At 38.9% G+C, this 23,866-nt stretch overlaps 1 protein-coding gene across 1 annotated transcript in view; it reads left to right on the top strand.

Annotated features, from left to right (window-relative positions):
* LOC107503645 (CXADR like membrane protein) overlaps positions 1-23,866 on the top strand; it is an 88,865-nt gene that overhangs the window by 46,663 nt on the left and 18,336 nt on the right. The window contains exon 3 of the mRNA XM_016132234.2: positions 16,951-17,108. Within this exon, the coding sequence (XP_015987720.1) occupies positions 16,951-17,108 (158 nt within the window). The remainder of the gene's footprint in view (positions 1-16,950; positions 17,109-23,866) is intronic.

Genomic DNA, 23,866 nt, shown 5'->3' with positions numbered 1-23,866 from the left:
TTTCCAGGCAGGGAAGGTAAGGCAATAAAAAGCATGAGGAACTCTTCTTGGGTTGTGAACCAGACTGTGTCTTTATCATATACAAACCTGCACCCCAGCACACAGCCTAGTGGGTGCTCAATATGCTAAGTAATCAGTGTGTTTGGGAAATGGTCACTCCTGCTGTAGAAGGAGGGAAGGAAGCAAGGTGGGTGAGTGGTGGGGAAAATGGCCTAAAACCACATCCCGAAGAACCTTGAATGCTTAGGAAGGAGTTTCCACTTGACTCTGCAGGTTGTGGTGAGGCCACTAGAGGTTGTTAAGTAGGACAAGTACTTTTAAGAGCAGAGTACATCTCTGAGGACTTGGGGGCAGCCCTGAACAACCTATCACAAGGACATTTCTTTAAAGTCTTGCTTTAGCTTAAAAATGCGTATAAATTTTGTATTCTACTCTATGTATATATATATTTTTAATGAAAGGTATTGTTTTCAATTACTTACCATTTAGTAAAATGACATGTCAAGAAAATAATGATTACATGATTATCCTATAACTCTCTATGGCCCTGTCATAGTACCCATGACCCCTAGGGAGAGGAGCATATCTTTCTGAGTGTAAAATAAGGAGAATATTTATTTTGTTCACTACTATATCCCCAGCACCTCAAACAGTGTCTGACATTTAGCAGGTCTTCAATAAGTATTTATTAAATGAATGAATGGTGGACAGTGAATGCTATGATAAGACCAGATATTCTAAAAAGTGATATGGGCAGATAGCTGTTAGGTTATATAAGAGGTACAATCCAGAAGAGTGGGGATTTGGCACTTTAGGCCGCTGCTGCTGGATAGGCCTTTGTGCTAGATAAAATATATCCTTATCTAAATTCACTTACCTTTGACACCATAGATTGGGTAGGTGGGGAGCAAAAACAAATCTCCACCTATCTCTGAATTAATTTTAAAGAATAGTAAACCAGTCAGCAGAGGAAATTATAGATAAAAACAGAGACTATTATTAAACTAAAAACAATAACCAAAAAAATTAGAGCTGTTTTCTAAGCTCTTTCTCTAGAACCTTCTGTCTCTAGAATCTCACCTCACATGACTCACTAACTCCTTTCTCTCTGTTCCTCTTCTCTTTCTCTTGCAATCCAACCCCGAGTCATCATTTCATTCCCATTTAAACATCTAGTACTCATTCCTGCATCTCTGTCTTGGCAAAGCCCCCCTCCACCTGTCACCTGTCCTATCTACTGAAATGCTATAATTCTTCAGATTGAAAGTCTTATTTCCTTCACTGATTTTCATCACTCTTGGTTGCCAATTTCTCTGAGCTTCTGTGGTTTCAGAGGTTGTGCCACTTTTTGCCGTCTTATAGTATTCTGTGATTCATATAACTTAGGACTGAGCTGAATGATGCTTAATGCCTCATGAGGACAGGAAACAGGACTCTTGTGTTAATCCTACTCTGATGTGTTCCACAGAATCCTTGTACAACACCAGGACATCATACACGGTCCAGTTTTGGTTTACCGGTTGATACAGGAGCTAGCAGTGAAGGAAGTCTGCCTCAGGTCCCAACTCCTCAAAGGCCTTGCCACCAATTTCTCAAAAACAAGTATCTTTAGATGTCTGCTAGAGTTCTGTAGAGTTCATGTCCCAAGAAAGGTCACAGCAGGAGGCCCATGTTATCTACCCAGAAAAGCCGATTCCAGGACTAAAAACCACAGTAGCCTTTAAAGACCACAGAGAAAATGAAAGATTTAAACAAATATTTTTCCTAGGAAGGCCTCAGTTTCTGGTAGGGTTTCTAAGCTGCAAACACAGCAAAAGAGAGGAGGGTGGAGGAAAGAGCTCTACTGGGCAGAAAGGGGCTTAATTTACATTGGTCATGATGGCTTCATCAGTTGGATTTCTGTTCTTCTTTAATGAAAATCTTGATTCATTTTTCCCTAGTCTGAGCCAAAATAGTTTAACTACAACATGGTGAAAGGGAAAGCAGGCAGGCAGGCAAGCATTAAAAAAATTCCCATACACTTTTTCTCTGTGGGTTTCATAGGTCAAAATTAGCAACATGACTGACAATTTTCTCATTCAAAATGAGACGTGCGTTCACATTTTTCTGGTACCCTTTTCTTGTACACAGTCCTGTGGAGAAGAGAGAAACCACTGGGAACCAGAAACTTCCTTTCTCCTTTTCTATCCTGCTGAGCAAAGGGTATTATAGCAGAAAGGCTAACCTGCAGGATTTTGACCACCCTGTCTCCAACATCAACATTCTGATGACAAGGACAAGCAGTTCTGTTCCTGTGGGACTGTCTTGTCAGGCAAAAGGTGAGATAGCGGTATCACAGTTGAGGGGCACCACCTGCAGAGATGACTATCCGTTGAACAGGGGAAGGAGGAGGATAAAAAGCCATGGATATTATCGAGTTTTTAGTTGTTCTCAAAAGTGGAGCAGAGGAAATGTCCACAGTGTTGAAGGCAGTACCTGCCCTTCCCACACTCACCCCCAGTCATTTATTGGTATTTCAGGTAATGTGGCAGATTGGACACAGGTGTTTTTCTGTTTCCTTGCCAAATCCCATTAAGATGAAAGTAAAGGAATAAACGGATATATATCCACAAGGTCAAGAGAATGGGGAGGAAATAAAAGCAAAAGAGAAATGTCGATAAGTGTTTGGAGGAAGGGAAGCAGTTGGAGGAGAGACACTGACTTACAATCCACATGACTGAAACTCCACTGCCAATGGAGCCAGTTTGTGAAAAGGCTCAAACACTGGAAGCTACACAGGTACAACACAAAGTTGAGCTGAGGCACAGGGGATCAGGAGAAAATCTGTTTAAAAAAAGCAGATATATATCTAAGTTACTCCACAGAGAAGCCCTAACTCCACTCTCATCCCAGAGGAGGAAGGATTTGAGGGAACCAGACTCAAGAGACGCAGGCACTGCAAAGAGCAGGAGCCAAACTGTAAACGTAAAGATTCCCCAAAGTCAGAGTCTGCAGGCCTTTTCTCTGAAGCTGTTTGATTTGCTTCCTGATTAGGATGCCCCTGACCCCTGACCCAGCAAGCCCTAAATAAGACACCCCTGACTCCTTACCTACCCAGTTCAGAGATCATTAGTAGTGTACACACCTCCCACTGACGAGTGATTTAATAATTCTCTGCAGACATAGAACAGCTTCAAAGACACTGAGATTTGAGAACATCATTGTGAAAAAGCCTACAGAGAATTCTCCTGTACAGAAACCCTATTCTCTCACAAAGCTTCCCCACAGCTTTTTAGTATCTCTCTATCCAACATGAGACATTGAGAAAAGTAAGAGAAAGACAAATAGAAATAGGGACTATGTAAGAAACCCTACGATTAATATCCTTGGAGATATAAGGGACAAAATTATAGAATTTATGCAAAAGAAAGATAATGATAATGATAACAGCAGTAATTACTGAACATTTACTCTTTACCAGCCATATATTAAAACTAACTTCATCTTCATAACACGCTTTAATTCTCATTTAATGCCCATGTGTTGGGTATAGTAATTTCCCCATTTCATAGATGAGAGAACTGAGGCACAGAGAGGATAAGGAACTGCTAAGTGTTGCACAACTAGAAAAAAAGTGTGTGTACTACATGTATTTGAATCTCGGATTTTAAGGACGAATCTCTAGTGCCTCCCAAGAGATCCTTTGAAAAAACTTTGAAACAACTCAATCAAATGACATGAAAAAAAGGATAAGAAAATTAGAGGATCAGTCCAGGAGGTCTAACATCTTGACACATATGTGAACAAAAAGGAGGAAAATAATATGGAAGGAATTATTTTTAAATAGTGCAATAACACTTTCTAACATTTAAATGAAATGAGTTTTCAGATTAAATGGCCTAAGAATAAATGAATGGGAAAAAAAGGCCTACACCAAAAACCCACAAGAGTAAATCTTTACAACTCTAGGAATGAGGTTAAGACCCTAAAAACGTTCAGAGAGAAACAAGAGGTCACTTACAAAAGACTAAAATTAAAAGTGGCGTCAGAATTCTCAATAGTAACTTTGGAAACTAGAAGTCAATGGAACAATGCCTTCTGAATTTTAGTGAAAATTATATCTAACCTAACATTCTATACCCAATCAAACCATGAGTCAAATGTGAGACATAAAATGCATTGAATTACCTACAGAATTACCTGTAGGAGGGAAACTGAAGCCAGACATGGGGGAGAGACTGACTTTTCACTGTATACCATTTTGTTCTGTTTGAATATTTACCATATGCTTATATTATATTATTCAAAAATGTTTTTTAAAGATTTCGAAGTGATGCTAGTAATTAACTAGACTTGAGAATCACCCATCTTAAATAATAAAGCACTTGGGTGATTTCTCTTTCTTCACTACTCTCCCACAAGCATGAAGTACTTGGGGTCTATACGCTGAGAGAAAGGGAAATTGGCCAGAACCTGTTTGCTGCATGGGTGAAAATGCAAAGATAATAGGGAAGAGAGTTCTCCGGGAAGTCAAAGACTCATCCTTAGGTAATTTGAATAATTACATGAGTAAAAGATGAATAAATGAGCGTTGAGCAGCCAGTTGAGTCATTTGGGTGCGGGTGAATGACTGGAAGAAAATAAAGTTAGGGGAAATTACTTGGCATTACACAGCCTCCCTTGCTGTGACCTGACATTTTCTGCAAGGATATACTCTGGGTGTAGGAAGAAAAATTTCAACCCTTCCCACCTTACTGTGAGAGGTTGAAGTCTGGTTGAGCTAGTTATCTGCATACCATCATTAAGGAGCACACAGATTAAGGTCCAGATTTTTAATTGCCTTTATCTGTTTCTGGAAGAAGAGAAGCTCTGAGATGTTTCTTATGAAGTATCAGCTAAGCCTGATTATAGTTCTGCTCACACACTTGGTGTAAGAAGCATGTTAACACTATTGCAGTCCTTAAGAACTTCTCTAATATACTAGTTATTTCAAGCCCCTTTAAAAGAGTCTTATTAAATATATGGTATAATGAATATGGTCATATTTTCATGAACCTATTAGCACTTTACCCAAATGATAATAGGTCAATATCATCAACCTTTTGAAGAAAGACTGTCATATTCTTTAATGTTAGATACAAATACCATGCAAGGAATTACTCTTTTACAGTCTACCTGATATGTACATGCATAATCTTTGCAGATAATACCTTTCCCCCATTCCTGATATCAGGATGGCGCAGCTTCTATAAAAATTCCCCCGTGACATATTCCAGGAAAATGTGTTACCAGAGTGATATGAAGATTATAGTTTACATCATTTTACAGCATAGGAGGTCTTAAGTCAGACTGTTTGAGTTGACATTTTGGCTCTGCTAATTGTTAGCCCGGAGATCTTAGCAAATTTCTTAGCCTCTCTGAGTCTTAGGTCTTGCTCTGTAAAATGAGACAAAACCCTGCATCACAGGGTTAAATTATTATGTAAATTTTTATGTATATATATATATATATACACATACATATATGTCCTTTAACATACAGTAATTGGTATACAGTAAGCACTCAATAAATGTTAAATGTTATCAATATTATAAAGCATTTTTATAACATTCAGATAAACACTAAACTACAATTCCACTTATTCTGCATAACGAAACAAAATACATGTGGGAAAGAATTGTGAAATCTGAAAAGTGCTGTACAAACATAAAAGTAGTAGTATTAAACTTTTTATTACATTTCTATACAACAGAAGGAATTCATGACATAATCTACTCGTAAAGGATGTTGTAGTTACAAAACACTGGAGAATTGGTTAAAGCATTTTTAATTCTATAAGACAATGATTATCATTTTAAGTCGTGAGGCAGAGAAGTTAATGTATAACTTGTAAAACCTTCATTAAAGTGTGTGATAAGCAGCCTCCTAAGATTGTCTCCAATGATTCCTGCCTCCTAGTATTCCCCTCTCCTTGAGTGTGGGCTGGAATTGTTTAATTGCTTATCACAAATAGAATGTGGCAAGAGCAATGGGATGTTTTCTCTGAGTTTCAATCTTGGACACTTTCTTGTGCTCCCTCTTGGATGACTCACCTGGGGAAAACGAGCTGCCATGTAGTGAAGCAGCCCCATGGAGAAGCCCATGTCGTGAGGGACCTGCCAACAATCACATGTGTGTAAGCTTAGAAATGGACTCTTCCCACCTCAGTCAAGCCTTCAGAGAAGACCATAACCCCAGCCAACAGTTTTATTGCACCTCATGAGAGACCATCAGCCAGAGCTACCCAGTGAAACTGTGCCAAATTCCTGACCCACAGAAACTATGAGATACGATATGTTTGTTGTTTCGAAATGCTAAGGTTTGGGACGATTTGTTCTGCAGCAATAGATAATTAATAAAAAGTACAATATACACACAGAAAATGCATAATCACAAATACACAGTTTAATGAATTTTATGAATTAATATACCCAAGTAATAAGCATGCTGATCTAGAAATAGAACATAGCCAGCCCCTTAAAAACCTGCCATGTTCCTTCTACTCACTACCCCTTCCTCTAAGAGTAACCACTATCTGGACTTTCAACAGCATTTCTGTATATGACCAAGAGTAAGAAAGATGATGAAAAGCTCTGATGGAACTCACAAGAACACTAGCATAACTCTAGATCAATAAAATCTTTGTTAAAAATATATACAGGAGGCAATATAATATACTGTTAAGAGTACAGGTGGTAAAAGTTAAAATGGCTAGATTAGAATCACGGTTCTACTCATTACTAACTGTGATCTTGGGTAAATCAATCTCTCCATCTCCAAAGAGTCCATTGTCTGTAGATTGAGGATAATAACAATGCTTACCTCACACAATTGTTGAGATTAAAAATATAAATGAATGTAAGTCAAGTAGTGCAATGTTTTGCACATAGTAAGTGCTTAAAAATTGTTAGCTATTATCAATAAATGCTTCTGTATGGGGGTTTTAAAATATATTGAATAATAAATTTGTACTATTTATCATTTTGTTTGTTTCATGGCACTTCTGTCTGTCCCTAGAAAGGGTGACTGAGGGGGAAAAAAGAGATCAAATGCAAACTCTTTGTTATTAGTTTTGATAGGAAGATGGAGTGGGAAGTATAAAGTTAAGGGCTAAAATGAGGCTTTATTTTATCAGTGGATTTTAATTAACAACATAATCTCAACTCTCCATTGTCATGAATTCTTAAAAATGGACTACTGTCCTCTCAGTAGTAAGTCTGTGTCTATTTTTAATCCCCCCCCACCCCGTTCAAATCTCTCTGCAGAAGGTAATAAAAGATTTAGATTTAGAAAGGACTTAGCATTTGGAATGAGATAGAGACTATAAATAGACATGTCAATGAAATAGGTTAGTGAGGGATCTAGTTCTCAGAGAGTCTCAGAATCAAAGGTATACATTCTTGTCTCATCTGTGCACTGACATGGTCATGCACGTAAGGGTCTCTGGACAGCTGTGTGTGTTTTCCTGAGTGTGCGAACATGGATACATGTATGGACCATGTACTGCTATATTACTGAGGACAGAATTCTGAGAGATAAGTCGTATATTTATGAGTGGCAAAGTGATCCCTGTGGACCAGGTCAGTATCCTTCCACTGACAATTGTTAGTGGTGATACCAGGATAAAATAGTACTCCCAAATAGTCAACCCTAAGTCTGTAGGACAGTGACCCAGCTGACATGCTGATTATGTCATATTGCTGACCAGTCCATGAGAACTTGTCAGGACTGCAGGTCCATGGTGATGTTCTGCCAAGTACTGAGGTCAGGTCAGCAACCGGTTTCCTAAGCAGTCAGGCTGCCATTCCCAACCTTTGGAATGCTGTCATCTCATTTATGGCTACAAAAATTCCAACATAATCTTCAAGGCCCAGGTTGAATTTTTTTTTTTCTATGAAGCCTCCCTGGTCACCATGGTGATCTTCCTCCTCCCAATTCCTATTGCACTTTCTGACCCTCACATTAATATTGATTACACATTGCCTTGAACTAGGTTGTTGGGTGTTATTTTGTCTTCTATTACTATGGTCTCTTCATAGATAAAAGACAATGTCATTCATATTTGTATCCCTAGCAGCACCTAATATGGTAAGAGGAGTGCCACTTATATTCATTGAACAAAGATGCATACATAGTTACTTTCCTCTGGGTGCCAAATATTTTTTTAATGTTCCTGTTTGTAGCACCTAGAATCTGAAGCATTGAGGTAAGATGTTTGCTTAAGGAAATGCTATAGAAATCAGTATCCCCGAATATCCTATGATATACTATAATAAAAAAAAAAATTATACTAACAGACTTGTCAAGATATTAGAACAGTTTTGCTATGATTTCGGATTCTCAGTGATAATAAGAGAATATGAAATTGTCATACGTTTCAGCAGACTAGTTTTAATTATGAAACTTCCCTGAAGGCAAGACAATGACCTTCTGCAGACCTTCCCAAGCTTGAGATTCTAGACAACATGTAATCAGAGCACTTGGGATTTTGTAATTCAGAATGTTACTGGTTTAGAACAAAGACTGAATTTCAAGATTGAAAGGACCTTAAATGTTCTTTTGCTGATTTCTTAGTCCTTCTAAGCCTTCTGGGACAGATTTTTGTTCCTTCCCTCTTTGTCTTTTCTAACTGACTCTCTACAATGTTTCATAGCACCTGAGTAATTGATTTGTCTTGTAATAAATTCTGCAATTAAAATAAGGGATTTTTTTTTGGTATTATACAAAGTAAACATCTAATTCAATTGGAAAAAGTTAAAACAATGACATGAACTTATTAAAATCATATGTTTCTATTTCTTTGATAAAGTTCCTTTCAAATGCCTGACCATATTTTCTAAGATTTCCATTTTCTCCATGGCTCCTGAAAAGTAATACAGAGTGTTTGAAATTTAGCATGTAACCACAAATGGCAAAAAAAAAAAAAAAAAAAAAAAAAGTGCTTTGCAAATTTACATCCAAGGCAATCTATTATTCTTTGTCAACTACAATCCTTTTTACAAATAATGTAAAGGTCAAGCATGCCTAATTCTCCTAAGTAAATTCTGCCCCCTTGTGGATTAAAAAAACATTCATAGGTAGGAAAGAAATGCTGTAGTTACATGGGCCAGTTTCTTTTAATTCTTTCAAAGAAGCCTTCAATAGTGTTTACAAGTAATGTTGACAGTGGCTCCCAATGGGATAATATATTTGAATCAGCTGAGCTAAATAAATGTAAAGTATTGTTAATCATTAGCTTACAAGTAATGTTGACAGTGGCTCCCAATGGGATAATATATTTGAATCAGCTGAGCTAAATAAATGTAAAGTATTGTTAATCATTAGCTTTCAAGTGGTTTGAGGGAGGAAGAGAGACTGTTATCATCTTTGTTTTCCTAGCACTATACCCGACAGTTAAAGAATTCAATATAATTTTTTAACATCGGTAAATGCACACAAACTATATTCTGAGACAGTTGCACCTAAGGGAAGGGTGGAGGGTTGATAATTTTTAATCAGCTTGTGTTAGTCTGAAAACTTCAACTCTCTTCTATCAATACAGGACTCTCCTGTTTCCCTTTTCTTCTCCTCCTACCTCTACCTTTGCTCCCACTCTCCTCCTTTGCTCAACTTCCTCCCCCCACTGCATTTTTATCTTCCTTTACCCCTTTCCTTCCTCTCCTTCATCTTCTCCCTTCCCCATTCCTCCTCTAAAATCAAACCACAGATTTAGAAGCAAGAGGAGGCTCAGATATTGAGCCTTGATTCTTTGGTCCTAGCACCTATACCACTAACTTTAGGGGCTCCAGGAACAAATACTCACCTCCTGGGGGAAAAATAACAAGGCATCATGCTGATTCCCAGATGTCTGAAATTCTACTGATAACCTTCAAGCTTCATTTCTTTAGCTTTAGACTTTCTCTAATTATCCAATATATGTTCCTATATTTTGAGAAGACATTAAAAAAACTTCATTCAGTTAGCAGCTCATAATGAATGTGGTTTTCTTTTTCTAAAAGGGAGCTAGCCGGAGAGATTCTGAGGTTGGGCTGGGTATGGGTTTGGTAAAGCAAAAGATTTAGAAGAGAAACTTCCCTAGTTGGCAATGAGGAAGCCTGACAGGTGAGGACAGTTGCTGCCATTTGGTCAAGCTGCTCCCTTCACCAAGAATGCTTTTTTCCTTCCATCACATTTGTGCAGGAAAAGCCTATCTTTCTAGAACTAGTTCAGTCCCACTTACTCTCAGTGTCTTCTTTAACATTCATGTCAGAAATAATCTTCCCTACAATATTAATTTTCTTCAGTGTAATAATGATGTGGCTGTGGAGGACACCCTTATTTTTAGGAGTGGTTGCTGAAACATTTAGAGGTGGTATCGTGCTATCTGAAACTTACATTCAACTGGTGTAGCAAATATACATAGACAGAGAGATTAAGTAAATATGGCCAAATCCTAACAGTTATCAAGCAAAATGACTTCCATACTTCTCACGATTCTGCTTCACCTCCACAGCATGGTTTTCTGGTTTTTCTTGTTTTTCAAACCACAGTATGTACAATTATTAGAATAATAATTTCATTTTTTTCTTTTTAATAAAGACAGTATTTTATTTTCCCCTCAGCTTTATTGAAGTATAATAGACAATTGATTGTTCATACACATTGCACAATTCAATGAGTTTTTCAATTACAGTTGGCATATAGTAATATATTTGTTTCAGTTACATTTTAGTGATTAGGGATCTGTGTAACTCATAAAGTGGTCACCCCACTAAATCAAGTAACCGTCTTCCTTCTTACGTATTTTTTACAACATTGTTGACTATTTTCCTTATGCTGCACTTTATATCTCCATGACTATTTCGTATCTATCCATTTGTACTTTTTAATCTCTTTGCCCTTTTTCAACATCCCCTCAACCCTCTTCCCATCTAGTAACCCTCAAAACATTCTCTGTATCTATAAGTTTATTTCCATTGTAGTTGATGTTGTTTATTTTGTTCTTTAGATTCCACATGTATTTGAAATCATGTGATATGTGTCTTTATCTGACTTATTTCATTCAGCGCAGTACCCTCTAGGTCCATCAAGGCAATATCTTTTTCCATCTACTCCTTTTAGTCTGTGCGTCTCTTTTAATCTGAAGTGAGTCTCTTTTAGGCAGCATACGTAGGGGTGGGTGTTGCTTTCTTATCCATTCGGCTTCCCTATCTTTTGGTTGGAGCATTTAATTCTTTTCCATTTTAGGTAATTGTTGATAGGAATATAGTTGTTACCATTCTTTATTCATGTCTTTTCTTCTTAAAGAAGTCCCTCTAATATTTCCTGTAACACTGGCTTAGTTTTGATGAACTCCTTTAGCTTGTTTTTGTTTGGGAAGCTCTTTATCTGTCCTTTGCCTCTAAATGATAGCTTTGCCGCATAAAGTATTCTTGGCTGTAGATCCTGGATTTTCATCACTTTGAATATTTTGTGTCAAGCCCTTCTGTACTGCAAAGTTTCTTTTGAGAAATCGGCTGCCAGTCTGATGGGATCTCCCTTGCAGGTAACTAACTGCTTTTCTCTTGCCACTTTTAAGATTCTCTCATCATATTTTAACCTTTGGCATTTTAATTATGTATCTTGGTGGGGATCTCTTTGGGTTCATTTTTGGGGGGACTCTCTGAGCTTTTTGGGGTTTTATGTCTATTTCCTTTCCAGGTTAGGAATGTTTTCCATCATTATTTCTTCAAATGTATATTCAACTTCTTGTTCTCTCTCTTCAGGTATCCCTATCCTATGACATGGATGTTGCTACCCTTAATTTTTTCCCAGAGCCTCCTTAAATTATTATTATATTCTTGGTTGCATTTTTCTTACCATTCTAATTGGGTGTCCTTGGCTTCCCCATCCTCTGTATTGGTGGTTCAATCCTCTTCTTTATCCACTCTGTTGATCCCCTCTAATATACTTTTTACCTCAGATAAAGTGTTCTTCATTTCTGACTGGTTCCCTTTATAATTTCCATTTCCATTTTTATGTATTTTTAAATCACTTTGTTAAAGTTTTCATTGAGTTTATCTGTACTTCCTTAATTTTTCACTGAGCATCTTTAGAACCAATGTTTCGAACTCTGCATCTGTTAGATTGCTTGACTCCATTTTTCCTGGATCTCTGTTCTGTCCTTTCATATGGTTTCTGTTTCTTGGTCTTCCCATTTTGGCTACATTTCTGTGTCTGTTTCTATGTAGTAAGCAAAGCTCCCAAGTCTTCTGGTCTTATTAGTGTGGCTTTGTGTAGTAGGTGTCCAGCGGCACAGTCTTGAGAGGGGTTCAGGTGCAAGCCAAGTTTAGCTCCAGCCTGTTAAGATTTAGCAAGCAATCCACAGATGCTGTGCTTATAGTTGCCTTAAGAAGCCGTGCCAGAAACCGAGGTCAGCTGCCACCAGTGTGAGCCTTGGCGCTGCTCAGCAAGTGGCATAAGACTCACAGAGGACACAACAGGATGTGGCTTGGGTAGGGGCGCGAGTTGAGGGAGGTGAAGTTTCAGGGAATTCTCTGGGGGAAGTGACCAATGTCATCTAGTTTGATGCTGTCTCAGCTATGAGAGTGCTGGGTCTGCACACTGGGAATTGCAGGAAGGCTCAACAGAGAAACAATGGATACTGCTGGAACTTCTGCCCAGTAGAAAGCCTCGCCTCCAGCCCTCACCCTGACAACTCAGTGTCCCCCTGTAAGTCCCTGGTGCCCCCTGAGCAGTTGACCTGGCACTGGTGCTCAGAATGAGCAGGTTTGTCACTGCAAAAGTCCGCTAATGGACACGGCCCCTTTAAGAAGTATCTGCAGTTGCGGGCTGTCGCTGTTACAGACTCTGTCCCACTCAGCCCATTGGGACTGGGCAGCCTCGTGTCCTCTCCCCTCCTACCTTCTACCATTGCAGGGGGATTTTTTATTTCTCTCCCTAGTTTAAGAGCTTCTGTTCATCTAGATCCCAGGTGACTCTGCTTGCTGTTTGCTCTGTGTTTCCATCACAACTTCGATCACAACTTTGATGTGGACATAAGAGAGTATGAACAGAGCTTCTATCATCTATATCATTTTGCCCAGTCTTTCTCATAATTACCATTTTTTGAGTATGTACTATATACCATGTACCAACTTCAGACGCTTTACATACATCATATATAATCCTTACAACAATCTTTCACAGTGAATGTTTTTATGCTCATTTTACAGAGAAGGAAAAAGGACTTAAAGCAGTCAGATAGAGATTTCATTGGTCTTTTCGCCACTAATTAAATCCATGTCTATCTCACTACAAAGCTCATACTCTTTCTATTGCATCATACTGCATCTTGAATAGCACAGCACACTGTGTTCCAACCTGGAAGTTATGTGCTACACGCACACACACACACACACACCCCTACAGAATTGTATGTATATTAGTCTAGAAATTAGGAGGCCTTTGGGTGAGTCACTACTCTCTAAGCCTCAATTTCTCGATCTATAAAATGAAAGAAGTCAATTTTAAAATTTAAAGTCCTCTGTATTTTTTCCGAATGACATTCATTAATTTTGATTTTCCTCCGGCTTTCTGAAATATGCTAGGTAAAGCAAAACACAAGAAAATTCTCTTTTCATTCAGGTAAATGAACAAGTCCATTGAGAAAAGTGAAATCACCAAGTGAAAAAGATACTTGCACAATTGCTCTGTTATACATTAAATAGTGTGAATAACACAGCTCCTGCACCTGATATCGAACAGTAACTACTATGGCTCTCTACTTTGTTGCTTATAAACTGCATGTCTGTACAATTTGGTAAACATTTCAGTTCTAAAAAACAACCCACCTATCCTCCACCTGTACACCAAGCACTGTGCCCTCTCCTAGATAGGGCTTGGGGAATGCTGGATATACCTGTGTTGTTGATGGCAGCACTGGAGGATCCATTCTTTGGCGAGAATAAGCATGCAGACTTAACTGTGAGACCTGAGCAACTTGTGCCCTGTAGGAATTCAGCAAGTATTTGAGAAGTAGAAGAATTCTCTGTTAGGGAAATAGAGAAATGGATTTTTTTAAATGTGGCATCTTAGTTTCTTTTAAAAGTTACCTCTGACCTTTTGCTTTGTTGAGCACATGAAAGCAAGATGAGTCACCAGAGGCTTTATGGGGAGCCATCTGAGAAAATTGAGTTAGCATTCTTACCCTGCCACACCTCCACAAACTTATAGAATCTGATTTGGAAACACAGCATCAATATGTAATGTAAACAGTGTTTCTGTCAGTATGGGAAGGCTATAGGCTTTGTTAAGTTGGACTAAGTGAATTTTCTTGAAAATTCCAAGACATCTATCTGACCACAGATACAATGCTAGTTCTTTGTACATACTTTTAAAAAGACTTCAGTATGAGTTTTTAATGTGAATGGAATTGTTGAAATCACTTTTAAAAATGTACTATTATCAATGGATTCATCTTCAAATATGTTGCTTATCTTTCCCTCAGTTATATAAAAATCTTCACACTGAGAAAATGTTACTTCTGTCCTGTATCTTTGAAAGAGGTCTTGAAGGTTCAAGAGAAACTTTAATAAATGTAAATGCTCTTTAGAGAATAAAAGCTTAAACTAATCTTAACTGACTATAGGTAGCAGTCATCTGAGAAAAAGCCCTTACAGTTGAGAACGTTTTGGCGGGAGATGCCTATGTGCCATTGCCAGGTGCTTTACCTCAGCTCATTTAATTTCCACACTGAGGCTCAGAGAGGGTAATTCTTCCAAGCTCCCAATGGTCCTTTGTTAAATGCCTGAGTTGCAAGCAAAAGCCTCCACTTTGGGAGAGCCCGCAGCTTCCATGATTGCATTATGCATGTGCACACAGAGATGGAGGCGGTCCTCCCCACTGCCACCTTCCAGCACCTCTCCCCACTGTCAAAGACTGCAAATGTCCCAAACACCGAGCCTCTGCCACTTGGTTCTTCCCTTGCTTCTGCCACTAACTTTGTGACTTGATATTTCAATTCCCCAGGCCATAGTTTCCTCATAAGTGAAATCTTGATGATCTTTAAGGTCTTTCCTAATGAAGATGAATACTACAATGCCCAGAAAACCCAAGGCTGCCCCCTGGGTGTTTAGATTGCCCCTTCCTGCTCACCCACCAGGTGGCTGACCTATGCTGGGCAAGGGTCAGCCACCTGGTGAATGAACAGGAAGGGGCAATCTAACCATTGCCAAGCCTGGCTATATGCAGAGCTCAGACCCATGTCCACTTAGGCTACAGAGCTGAGGTGTGGGGAAGGAAGGAAGAAAGGAAGGAAGGAAGGAAGGAAGGAAGGAAGGAAGGAAGGAGAACAGAAGGCGAAGCGATCGAGAACTGAGATTAGAAGGAAGAGAAAGGAAAGGGGTAGAGAGAGACGGCATGATCGGACGGAAGGAAGGACGTACGTAAGATCCATTTGAAAGTCGCCTCCCTACGTACCAGCACGCCCGCCACAATCCCGCACCGAAGCATCACAACCCGAAAGAAAAAAGCCGAAAGATAACGAAAAAGTGAAGAAAGTTTGTAGAAGGATCGGACAAATCTGCAGGGATCTTAGTGATCTCTTTGAGTCTGGGGAGCTGAGGTTCAGGAAAGAGTAGAGGTGCATTCACTGATCTTGAGGCTCCCTGCCTTAGTAAAGTCATTTGTATTCACTGAGTGGTTCCCTCCCTGCACTGCTGTATTTAATTCTGGGTATGATGTAAATAGAACTTGGCACTCTGGCAAAGCATACCACCCACCACTATGTTCCTTCCCTTTTGGGACATCGACTAAACCTGAGCCTTTGATTCCCTCTAGTGGTTTAAATTGGCAACTTTCAGAGCTGATTTTTGCACTTATTTATTCAATGTCTAGTAAGTGCCTAGTGTATGCACCAAATTGGTTCTGAGCTCTCTAGCTTTGCCAGGAGTGCGGGACACTGATTTCATTTGAGCAGTGTTGTCTAGTGGAAAGTGATCAGGGATAGAAGCAGGAACTTCTTGCAAGCTTAGCTTAGTACAGTGCAAACTGGCTAATTTCCTTCCTGCTCTATAGCTGCTTTATGGGGACTGAAGGAGGATGGGTTTTATATGGGTTATTTCTGCCACTAAATAAACTATAGGGTGTGGGGCTGATATCTTTATCCCTGGGCCTCAGTTTACTCATTGGTAAAATGAGTGCATGACTTAGATTCAAATCAATCCAGTAAATATTTATAGAGCATTTGCAGTGCGTGAGACCAAGATCTGGATGCTATGGAAATGCAGTTGTGAATGGCACTAGCTTTTAAGGTGCTTACTGGCTAGTGGGAGAACCGGAAATCCAGGAAGCCACATAAAACGCAGGGCGTGAGCACAAAGCATGACTGTCAGAGTGAACTCTTCAGTGAGGCAGACCTGTGTGGAGCCCCTGCTCTGTCACTTCCTTGCTGTGTGGTATTGGGCAAGTTGCTAATCTTCTCTTTATGTTTCCTCAAGAAATTTGAATAGTAATCCTTTCTTTATAGCTTTGGCTCAGTCTATAGCCAAATCATAGGAAATGCTCACTAAATCATGGCTACTCCCATTGCAGTGTCAAATCCTAAACAATGCTAACTTCTCTTTTGGTTTCTGTTCTATCAGAAGCCTTTGCTAATAGAGGAGAGAAAGATCAAAAAACGCAGTTGTTCTTGACCTGAGTGATTTCGTCATTCATAAAACCCCAATAAGGTAGGAAAGACAGGCATTAATTGAAGTGTACTTTGGCAGACTTAAGGAAGATATTATTAATTTAGTTAATGGAGGAGCCAGTGTGAGATCCCGGGACTTCCAGCACTTCCGGTCCAGGATTCTTCCGACACCTTGGCTTGTTCCTTGCCCACAAGAACACCCAGTAATGATTAATTGCAGTATTTGCTTCCCACACATTGCTATCCAGTTTCTGCATTACTCATTAGAGGTTTTCCTCTTCCAGTTTCCTACTATGTTGGAACCTTGGGGACTCACACTGAGATCAAGAGAGTGGCAGAGGAAAAAGTCACTTTGCCCTGCCATCATCAACTGGGCCTTCCAGAAAAAGACACCCTGGATATCGAATGGCTGCTCACTGACAATGAAGGGAACCAAAAAGTGGTAAGTATATACCTACTGGAGTATAGGCCCCTCCTCCTCTTCCCCTCAGCCCCCTTCCTTTACCTTTCCTTACTCCTCCAGCTTTTCTCATCAGGTCAGGAAGGGGTATAATTGCTTTTTTCATCTGGCTTATAGTTGAAAGACGTTAGATACAAAACTATAAACGAGAAGGATATTTGAGTTGTAAGGAATAGAGAATCCATGTTCTTTGGATAAGCAATAACTACTAGAAAGCCATGTGTCATTTGCCCAAGGAAGGAATCTGCACTTTTAGTGTCTTTCCTAAGTAGGGGACTAAGATGCAGCAGCTTGATTCTCTAGTCTTATGGGCCAGAACTATACCTGTACGGAGAAGCCTGCTTCTCTTCCTCCTCTGAAACCATTACCACTGGCCTATGCTTGAGCTTTGCACAAAGTCATGACTTCTAAGTGCTAAGATCATGTAATATGACAAATAACATGTGATACAGAGGAACAAGTGCAGGACGAGAAAATGTTTAATACATTTAATTGGCAAGCAAGACAATTGATACTAGTTCTAGAGTTGGAAAATAAAGGACCTGGCCCTGGCCCTTCTGTGCTCAGGTTACGTAGGCCCACCATGATGGTCCATTGGTTTTTACAAGCTTTTGGCAGTGTGAACAGAACTTGTAGTGCTCTGCTTCTGATAATCTGCTTGGAGGGCCTTTATCAGAGGATGAGAACTAAGTAACCTACTGTTATGCTTTCTGCCTTGGCTGTATTTAGCCGCTGTACCTTTCTTTCCTCAATCTAGGTTTTCTAGCATAACTTTTCTTACTCCTTTTACCCATTGACTTATTTCTAAAACTCTGTGTTGAAGGATTTGTGATTTTAAAAGAATCTGTAACTTAGGGAAGCTGACTTTAGAACTTTACTTCTTTCCCCACTAAAAAGTGAAAGTTGTCCTTTCCTCTCCTCTGTCTTTACCACTAATTTCATAAGACGGTTTTTATAGGCAGAAGCTAAGGTTTTCACTAAGGATAAATTTTAAAAGTTCTGGGAAATTATAAGCAGCGATCATAAGGATCACTGTTGGAGTTTAACCTGCTTAAAATCTGCCTATATTGCCTTGTTATTTTGTGCATCACCCTAAGACTCTCTCTGTTCTCTGTAGAGCACGGTCACCTTAACCTGAGCACGTTTATTCCAACAACTTCTTAGTCTTAGACATGATACTCAGTTCTGAATGAAGTAAATAAGAGCACAGTTTCCTCTAATAAAAACCCAAGAATGACTGCATCTAACTTTCACCCAAGTGTTTCCATTTAAACTAAAAGAAAAAAGAGTTGCTTGGTTATGTAGCCAAGTGAATATAAGGGTTAGGAAGTTAATTGTCGATTAAAGAAAGCCACTGATATGGCTTCTGACATCACTCTGATAAGCAGCACAGTTCCTTATCTTCAGTTAATATTCTAAAGTAAGGATTGTTATTTATTCAGTCATTCAAATTAGACAAATTTATTTTGCACTTACTAGCATGCCATGCTAGGCTCTGGGATACAATAGTGAAGAAAATATCAGAGTCCTTAGTTTCTTGGAGCTTACAGTGAAATGACATTCAATAATTTAAACAACATTTTTTTAAAGTAGAAAGCAATAAATATTAGCTACATGCTAGGCACAAGTCTGTTTAGCACATATTATCTCATTCGACTTAATCCTCATAACTGGGATTATTACCCACTTTACAAATAAGAAACTGAGTCTTGTGTATATAGATATACGAAGTGAGAATTGCTTAAGGTCACCCATTCTGCATTTTGAAATTAGGCACTCTGACATCAGTACCTGCGCTGTTAACTACTAGCTATATTACCTTTATAAATAATTTGAAATTATAACTTGTCCTATGTAGAAAATAAGGAGAATATGAGGAGAAAATTATTTCAGACAGAACTAGTTATGCAAAGACCCTGATGTTGGAAAAGCTTGGCACTATTAGAAGTACTAAAAGATTAAAAATAAATTTAGTATGAACCAATGTTAACTCAATAAAAAAAAATCAGAAAATTTAGTTAAATTTTTAAAATATGGGTTCCCCCTATACACATACTCTACCATGAAGGAGCTGGCTGAAGAGATAAATATCGTGATAGAGATAAGCAAAGTGTCCTAGATGAATACAAAGGAGAAGCCATTGGCCAAGAGTAGTTGGAGAAGGGGAGAGATCAAGGAGTGCTTCTCGTGAGAAGGCACAGCTGATCTGAGTGTTGGCAGAAGATGTTGCCCAGAAAAAAATCACAGAGCATAGACACAAAGACTAAAAAATTCTGGGAAATCATAAGCAGCTAGTATAGGTGAAGTCAAATTGTGAGCCCGCAGAGGTTATGAGACTAGGACATAAAAGATCTCGTATGCCATACTAGGGAGCTTAGAATTTTTTTCCATAATGTCATGGAGTTCTTGAAGGATGTTAAGAGTGAGAGAGATATATTTGCATTTTAGAGTAATCACTCTGGTACTGTGTGTCACACTGATTTAAGGGGGACTTGAATAGAAGCAATAGCAGTTAAGCAATTTCAGGCTATACAATAAGGGCTTAAAACTACAGCCAAGGATGGTTGGGATATCAGGAAGGGGTTAGTAAAAATTTAGTAGGTGAACTTGCCAAAGCTTTTTAATTGCCAGAGTGTTGGGAATGAGGGTAACTGGAAAAGAAAATACATAAAGAGTTGTAATGGATGTGGTGCTTAAAGTAGGCTAACCAGTGACCTATATCCCAAGTTTAGCTTTGCATTTCAATCTGAGCAGAACCGTTTTCCTTCCTTTTGTCTAGGATGCTCAGATAGGCAGGGAACATTTGGGGGTGGGTAAGCAGTCTCAGGAATATTTGAATTTCAGCCTAGATAGGATGACCACTAGAATTCTAGAGCTTTCCTCCTGGTCATAGGGATGGAAACAGAGTAGAATTTCTAAAGTAAGGGTGACCACATACTCCAAGATTGATCAGGAATACACAACAGAAAACTTTCCCCTCTATTTTTCAGATGGAGAAATTAGGACAGAGGTGTTCCAATTCCCATGCCAAGCTTCTTGGCCACACTTTCACCCTTTCATCTTTCTCTCTGGCTTTGAACAAGAAAATTCCTGATCTAAATCAGAGAGAGGGGATGACATCTATCTCATTCAAGGTAGTTTCACTATTGCTACACAGGGCATGGGATGGCAGAGCAACTGCCAGAAAATTGAGATGATCCATCTGTTCAATACAAGTCCTAACCAATTGTCATACCTCTTCTGGCTAACAGTGTATCTGGAACAGGTCTACCTGGCATGCCACATGACAAACAGCCCCACAACAGCTGCAATTCATATATTTAATTTTTTGTTTGTTTGCAAAATAATCAAATTTATGTTCATTTTCTCCCATCACACTCTGATCGATGGCTGAATCTCAGCACTACATTTCCTAGAACTAAAAACAAGATAAAACAAACAAAAAAAATACACAAGTATCTGAGATTCACAGTATGCCTGACAAAAACAAACAAACAAACCAAAAAACCCTAAAAAAATAAAAAACAACTGAGCCAAAATGCAAAGCTGTAACTGAGTCCCAATTTGTGTTAGTAGTGTAAAGAAATTTTCATATTAAACAAGGGTTCTTTAATTATATAAAGATTACTTAGGAGTTGTATGATCTCTGCTTTTCAAAGTTGGGAAATACGTGTAGTTATCTCTATTTTTTTCATTAAATATAAGGACAGGATTTTAGGGAAAGGGGAGATAATCAGTCACCCGGAAAGCCCATATACACAGCAGGCAATTCTTGAGCTTGATCATGAAGCCAGTGTAGGTGTTTCTTAAGCAAAAATAAAAGAGGAAAAAACATTTCAGAAAAGACTTAACTATCCAAGACAAAGACACATTAAGGGACATTGTTCAGAATCAAGGGGCATTGTGTTTGTGGGCGAGGCTACTCAAAGATGTGAGGGTAGGAGCCAAAGATGAGGTATGGTTCAGGCTGCACTGGCTTTAGCTGCCACCTGCAGAAGGCCAAGTTTTAGTCCACAATGTGCACAGGTAATGGAAAATAGATGGAGACTTTTAGCCAGGGGAGTTTTGATATACAAACGTATGGAATGATTAAGATTTCTGGGGTACTAAGCTGAACACTTTTGGAACCCTTAGTGACTTTTTTTTGAATGGAGGATCAGCGTAATAGAAGAGATCACGAGTGTTTACAATCTCATTCCCAAAATATCCTATGAAGTAGTTTATCCCTGTCTTCCAGTTGAGAACCTTAGGGTTTAGGAAAGGTAGTTAACTAACCTGAGGCACATAGCTGTAAGTAGAGGAGCTCTCATTCGAATGTAGACTACTAGACTTCCCAGTATTTCTCTCAATCACTTTGCACTGGTGCAGCATTTTTTTCAAAATTAGGACCCATAGTGGATCCTAAGCAACCAGATTTTTGTTTTAACATAGACTAGAAAATATCAGAGGGTATGGCATATACACTGCTTCATGAAGCTTATGTTTCAGTTACATATGTGTATGCTGTGTGTGTGCTGGGTCATAAAGAAAAAATGTGTCTGTTCAAAAAGTGTGAAAGCTCCTACCATAGTGTACTTACTTCTAGCAGTCTAAAGCAGCCTAAGGCCACTCTGATCCACACCTACCAAGGCTCTCTAAAGTCAAATGTACTTTTAAAGACAAAGGTAGTTCTTGATGTTAGACCAAATATTAAATGAACAGGAAGGAAATCACCTAGACCAAAAAGGGTCACCAACCTTCCAAAGCCCACGAAACACCAAAGTTCCTCCTAAAAATTACCCATGTTTTTCCTGATCTCTACGTTTAGAATATTTTCATTCTTCCTTGGAGGCACAAACTGACTTCCTTGTGAGTGATTAACCACCTACAAGTACATAGATATGAAAAAGTCAGAAAGAAAGAAGATAATAAGTAAGCTAGGTGTTCCAGGCTTACTTATTCTGTCTTCAAATGTCAGCCCTTCACTTTTGGTCTTAGGAGATACACTTTAAAGCTTCCACTTTTTTTCCTATTGCTAATGTATTTCATCCTCAACCCATTGTTCCACCGGTTTGTCATTTCTATGGCTGCTCCTTCCACCCCCCAAGAAACCTATCCTTCCTACTGAGTGTAACAGGACTTGGGGCCAAGGATGCCCTGCAAACATTTTAAACAAACAAGTATCATATTGGGAGAAGGGTTGTGATCCTAATTCTTTTTGGTCTGAGTGTAAAGCACAGGTCTTTAAGTTGAATACTAGAAACTCTATGGTAATAATTGCAAAATAATATGTGCAGTTTTCTGAGTTAGAATTGGGGGAGGCCCTAAAAAAAATCAGTATGTTTTCTCCTATCTTCTAAGTTTTTCTAGCTGTGCTAATAATGAAATTACCAGACAGATTAACGGGAGAAAATAACAATTTTAATATATGCACATGGGGAAATTCATATAAGCATAAAAATTCGAGATAGTGAGGCAACATCGGGTTTATAAGTCTGGAAAAAGGAGAAAGAGCAGGTCTAGGGTTTTAAATTTCAGAAGTGGAAATCGGCGATTTACAGGTAGTTGAGGAAGAGTAGGACACAGATGGGAGGGAAATTCTTGCTAGGGAACTCAGAAACAGTGAAACATAGTAGGTATCAAGCCCAACCTCCCTTCCTGAACCAAGTTGCTCTGTCTGAACCTCTTGGGCAAGGAAGTAGGAGGAGGCTCAAAGGTTCTTTCTCAATCTGAAAACAGCTGAAAATCAATATCCCAAAAAGCAGCTTCGGGATAGCAAAATTTTGGTTTCTTTCAACTGATTGGGGGGAAAACAAAAAGCAATGAGGTGGGACTAAGAAAAGACTCAGAAATGGTACTGGCCACAGCCTGGCACATAAGGTTGGCTGCACATTAAAGGATCACAGAATAGGATAGAAACCTCTCCCTGTCCCTCAGAACTTCTCCCTGGGATGACTAGTCTCACTGGGAAATGCAACCACTAATTAGTGAATACAGAAAGGCCCCAAAGAACTGTCCCATTCTAGCAGGATTCAATTGGAGGGCCCCAGTTTCAGACTGACGTACAGGTACCGCCCTCATCAGAGGCACTCTACCAATACTTATTAAACAAAGGAATGGGTCTACAGCCCTGCCTGAACAAGCCTGATCCTGTCTGATCTCAGAAGCTAAGCAGAGTCGGGCCTGGTTAGTAGTTAGATGGGAAACCACCTAGGAAGACCAGGTATTGTAGGCCTTAAAAAAAAGGGATTGTAAACTGACAAGGTCCTTGCAATCTGTGAGGTCAACCAAAGGTTGCCTTGCCTAAAAAAAAAAAAAAAAAATTGTAAGTAAATAAAGAAAGAAAGAAATGGCCTTAAGCCATTTATTGGAGACACTCATGTCCTGAATCTCCTTAATCTTGACTTCAACTTTTTAACGTATCCTGCGCCTTTTTTTTTAATGCAAGGAGTTAATATTTGTAAAGTATTTAGAGTAGTGCTTAGCATAAAATAAATACCAAGTATATGTTTTTAAAGTAAAAACAAAAATTCTGGACTAAATGTATCACTTGTGTTGATGGATTTTCATTTCTATGTCTGATTCACATTCCTAGGCCCAGAGCCAAGCACTGTGCTTGGTCACTAAATGGTCACTGAGTGAAGGAATGATGGCCTTTCATAGATTTCATCTCTTAAAATTCTTACTATAAGCCTGTGAAGTTGGTAGGATAAGAATTATTATCCTGATTTTCTTTTAATATATGAGAAAAATTAAGCTTT

Source organism: Rousettus aegyptiacus, unplaced genomic scaffold (assembly GCF_014176215.1).
Source record: "Rousettus aegyptiacus isolate mRouAeg1 unplaced genomic scaffold, mRouAeg1.p scaffold_m13_p_5, whole genome shotgun sequence".
Lineage (NCBI taxonomy): Eukaryota > Metazoa > Chordata > Mammalia > Chiroptera > Pteropodidae > Rousettus > Rousettus aegyptiacus.
The sequence above is the reverse complement of the archived record's forward strand: the minus strand, read 5'-3'. Positions and strand labels throughout refer to the sequence as shown.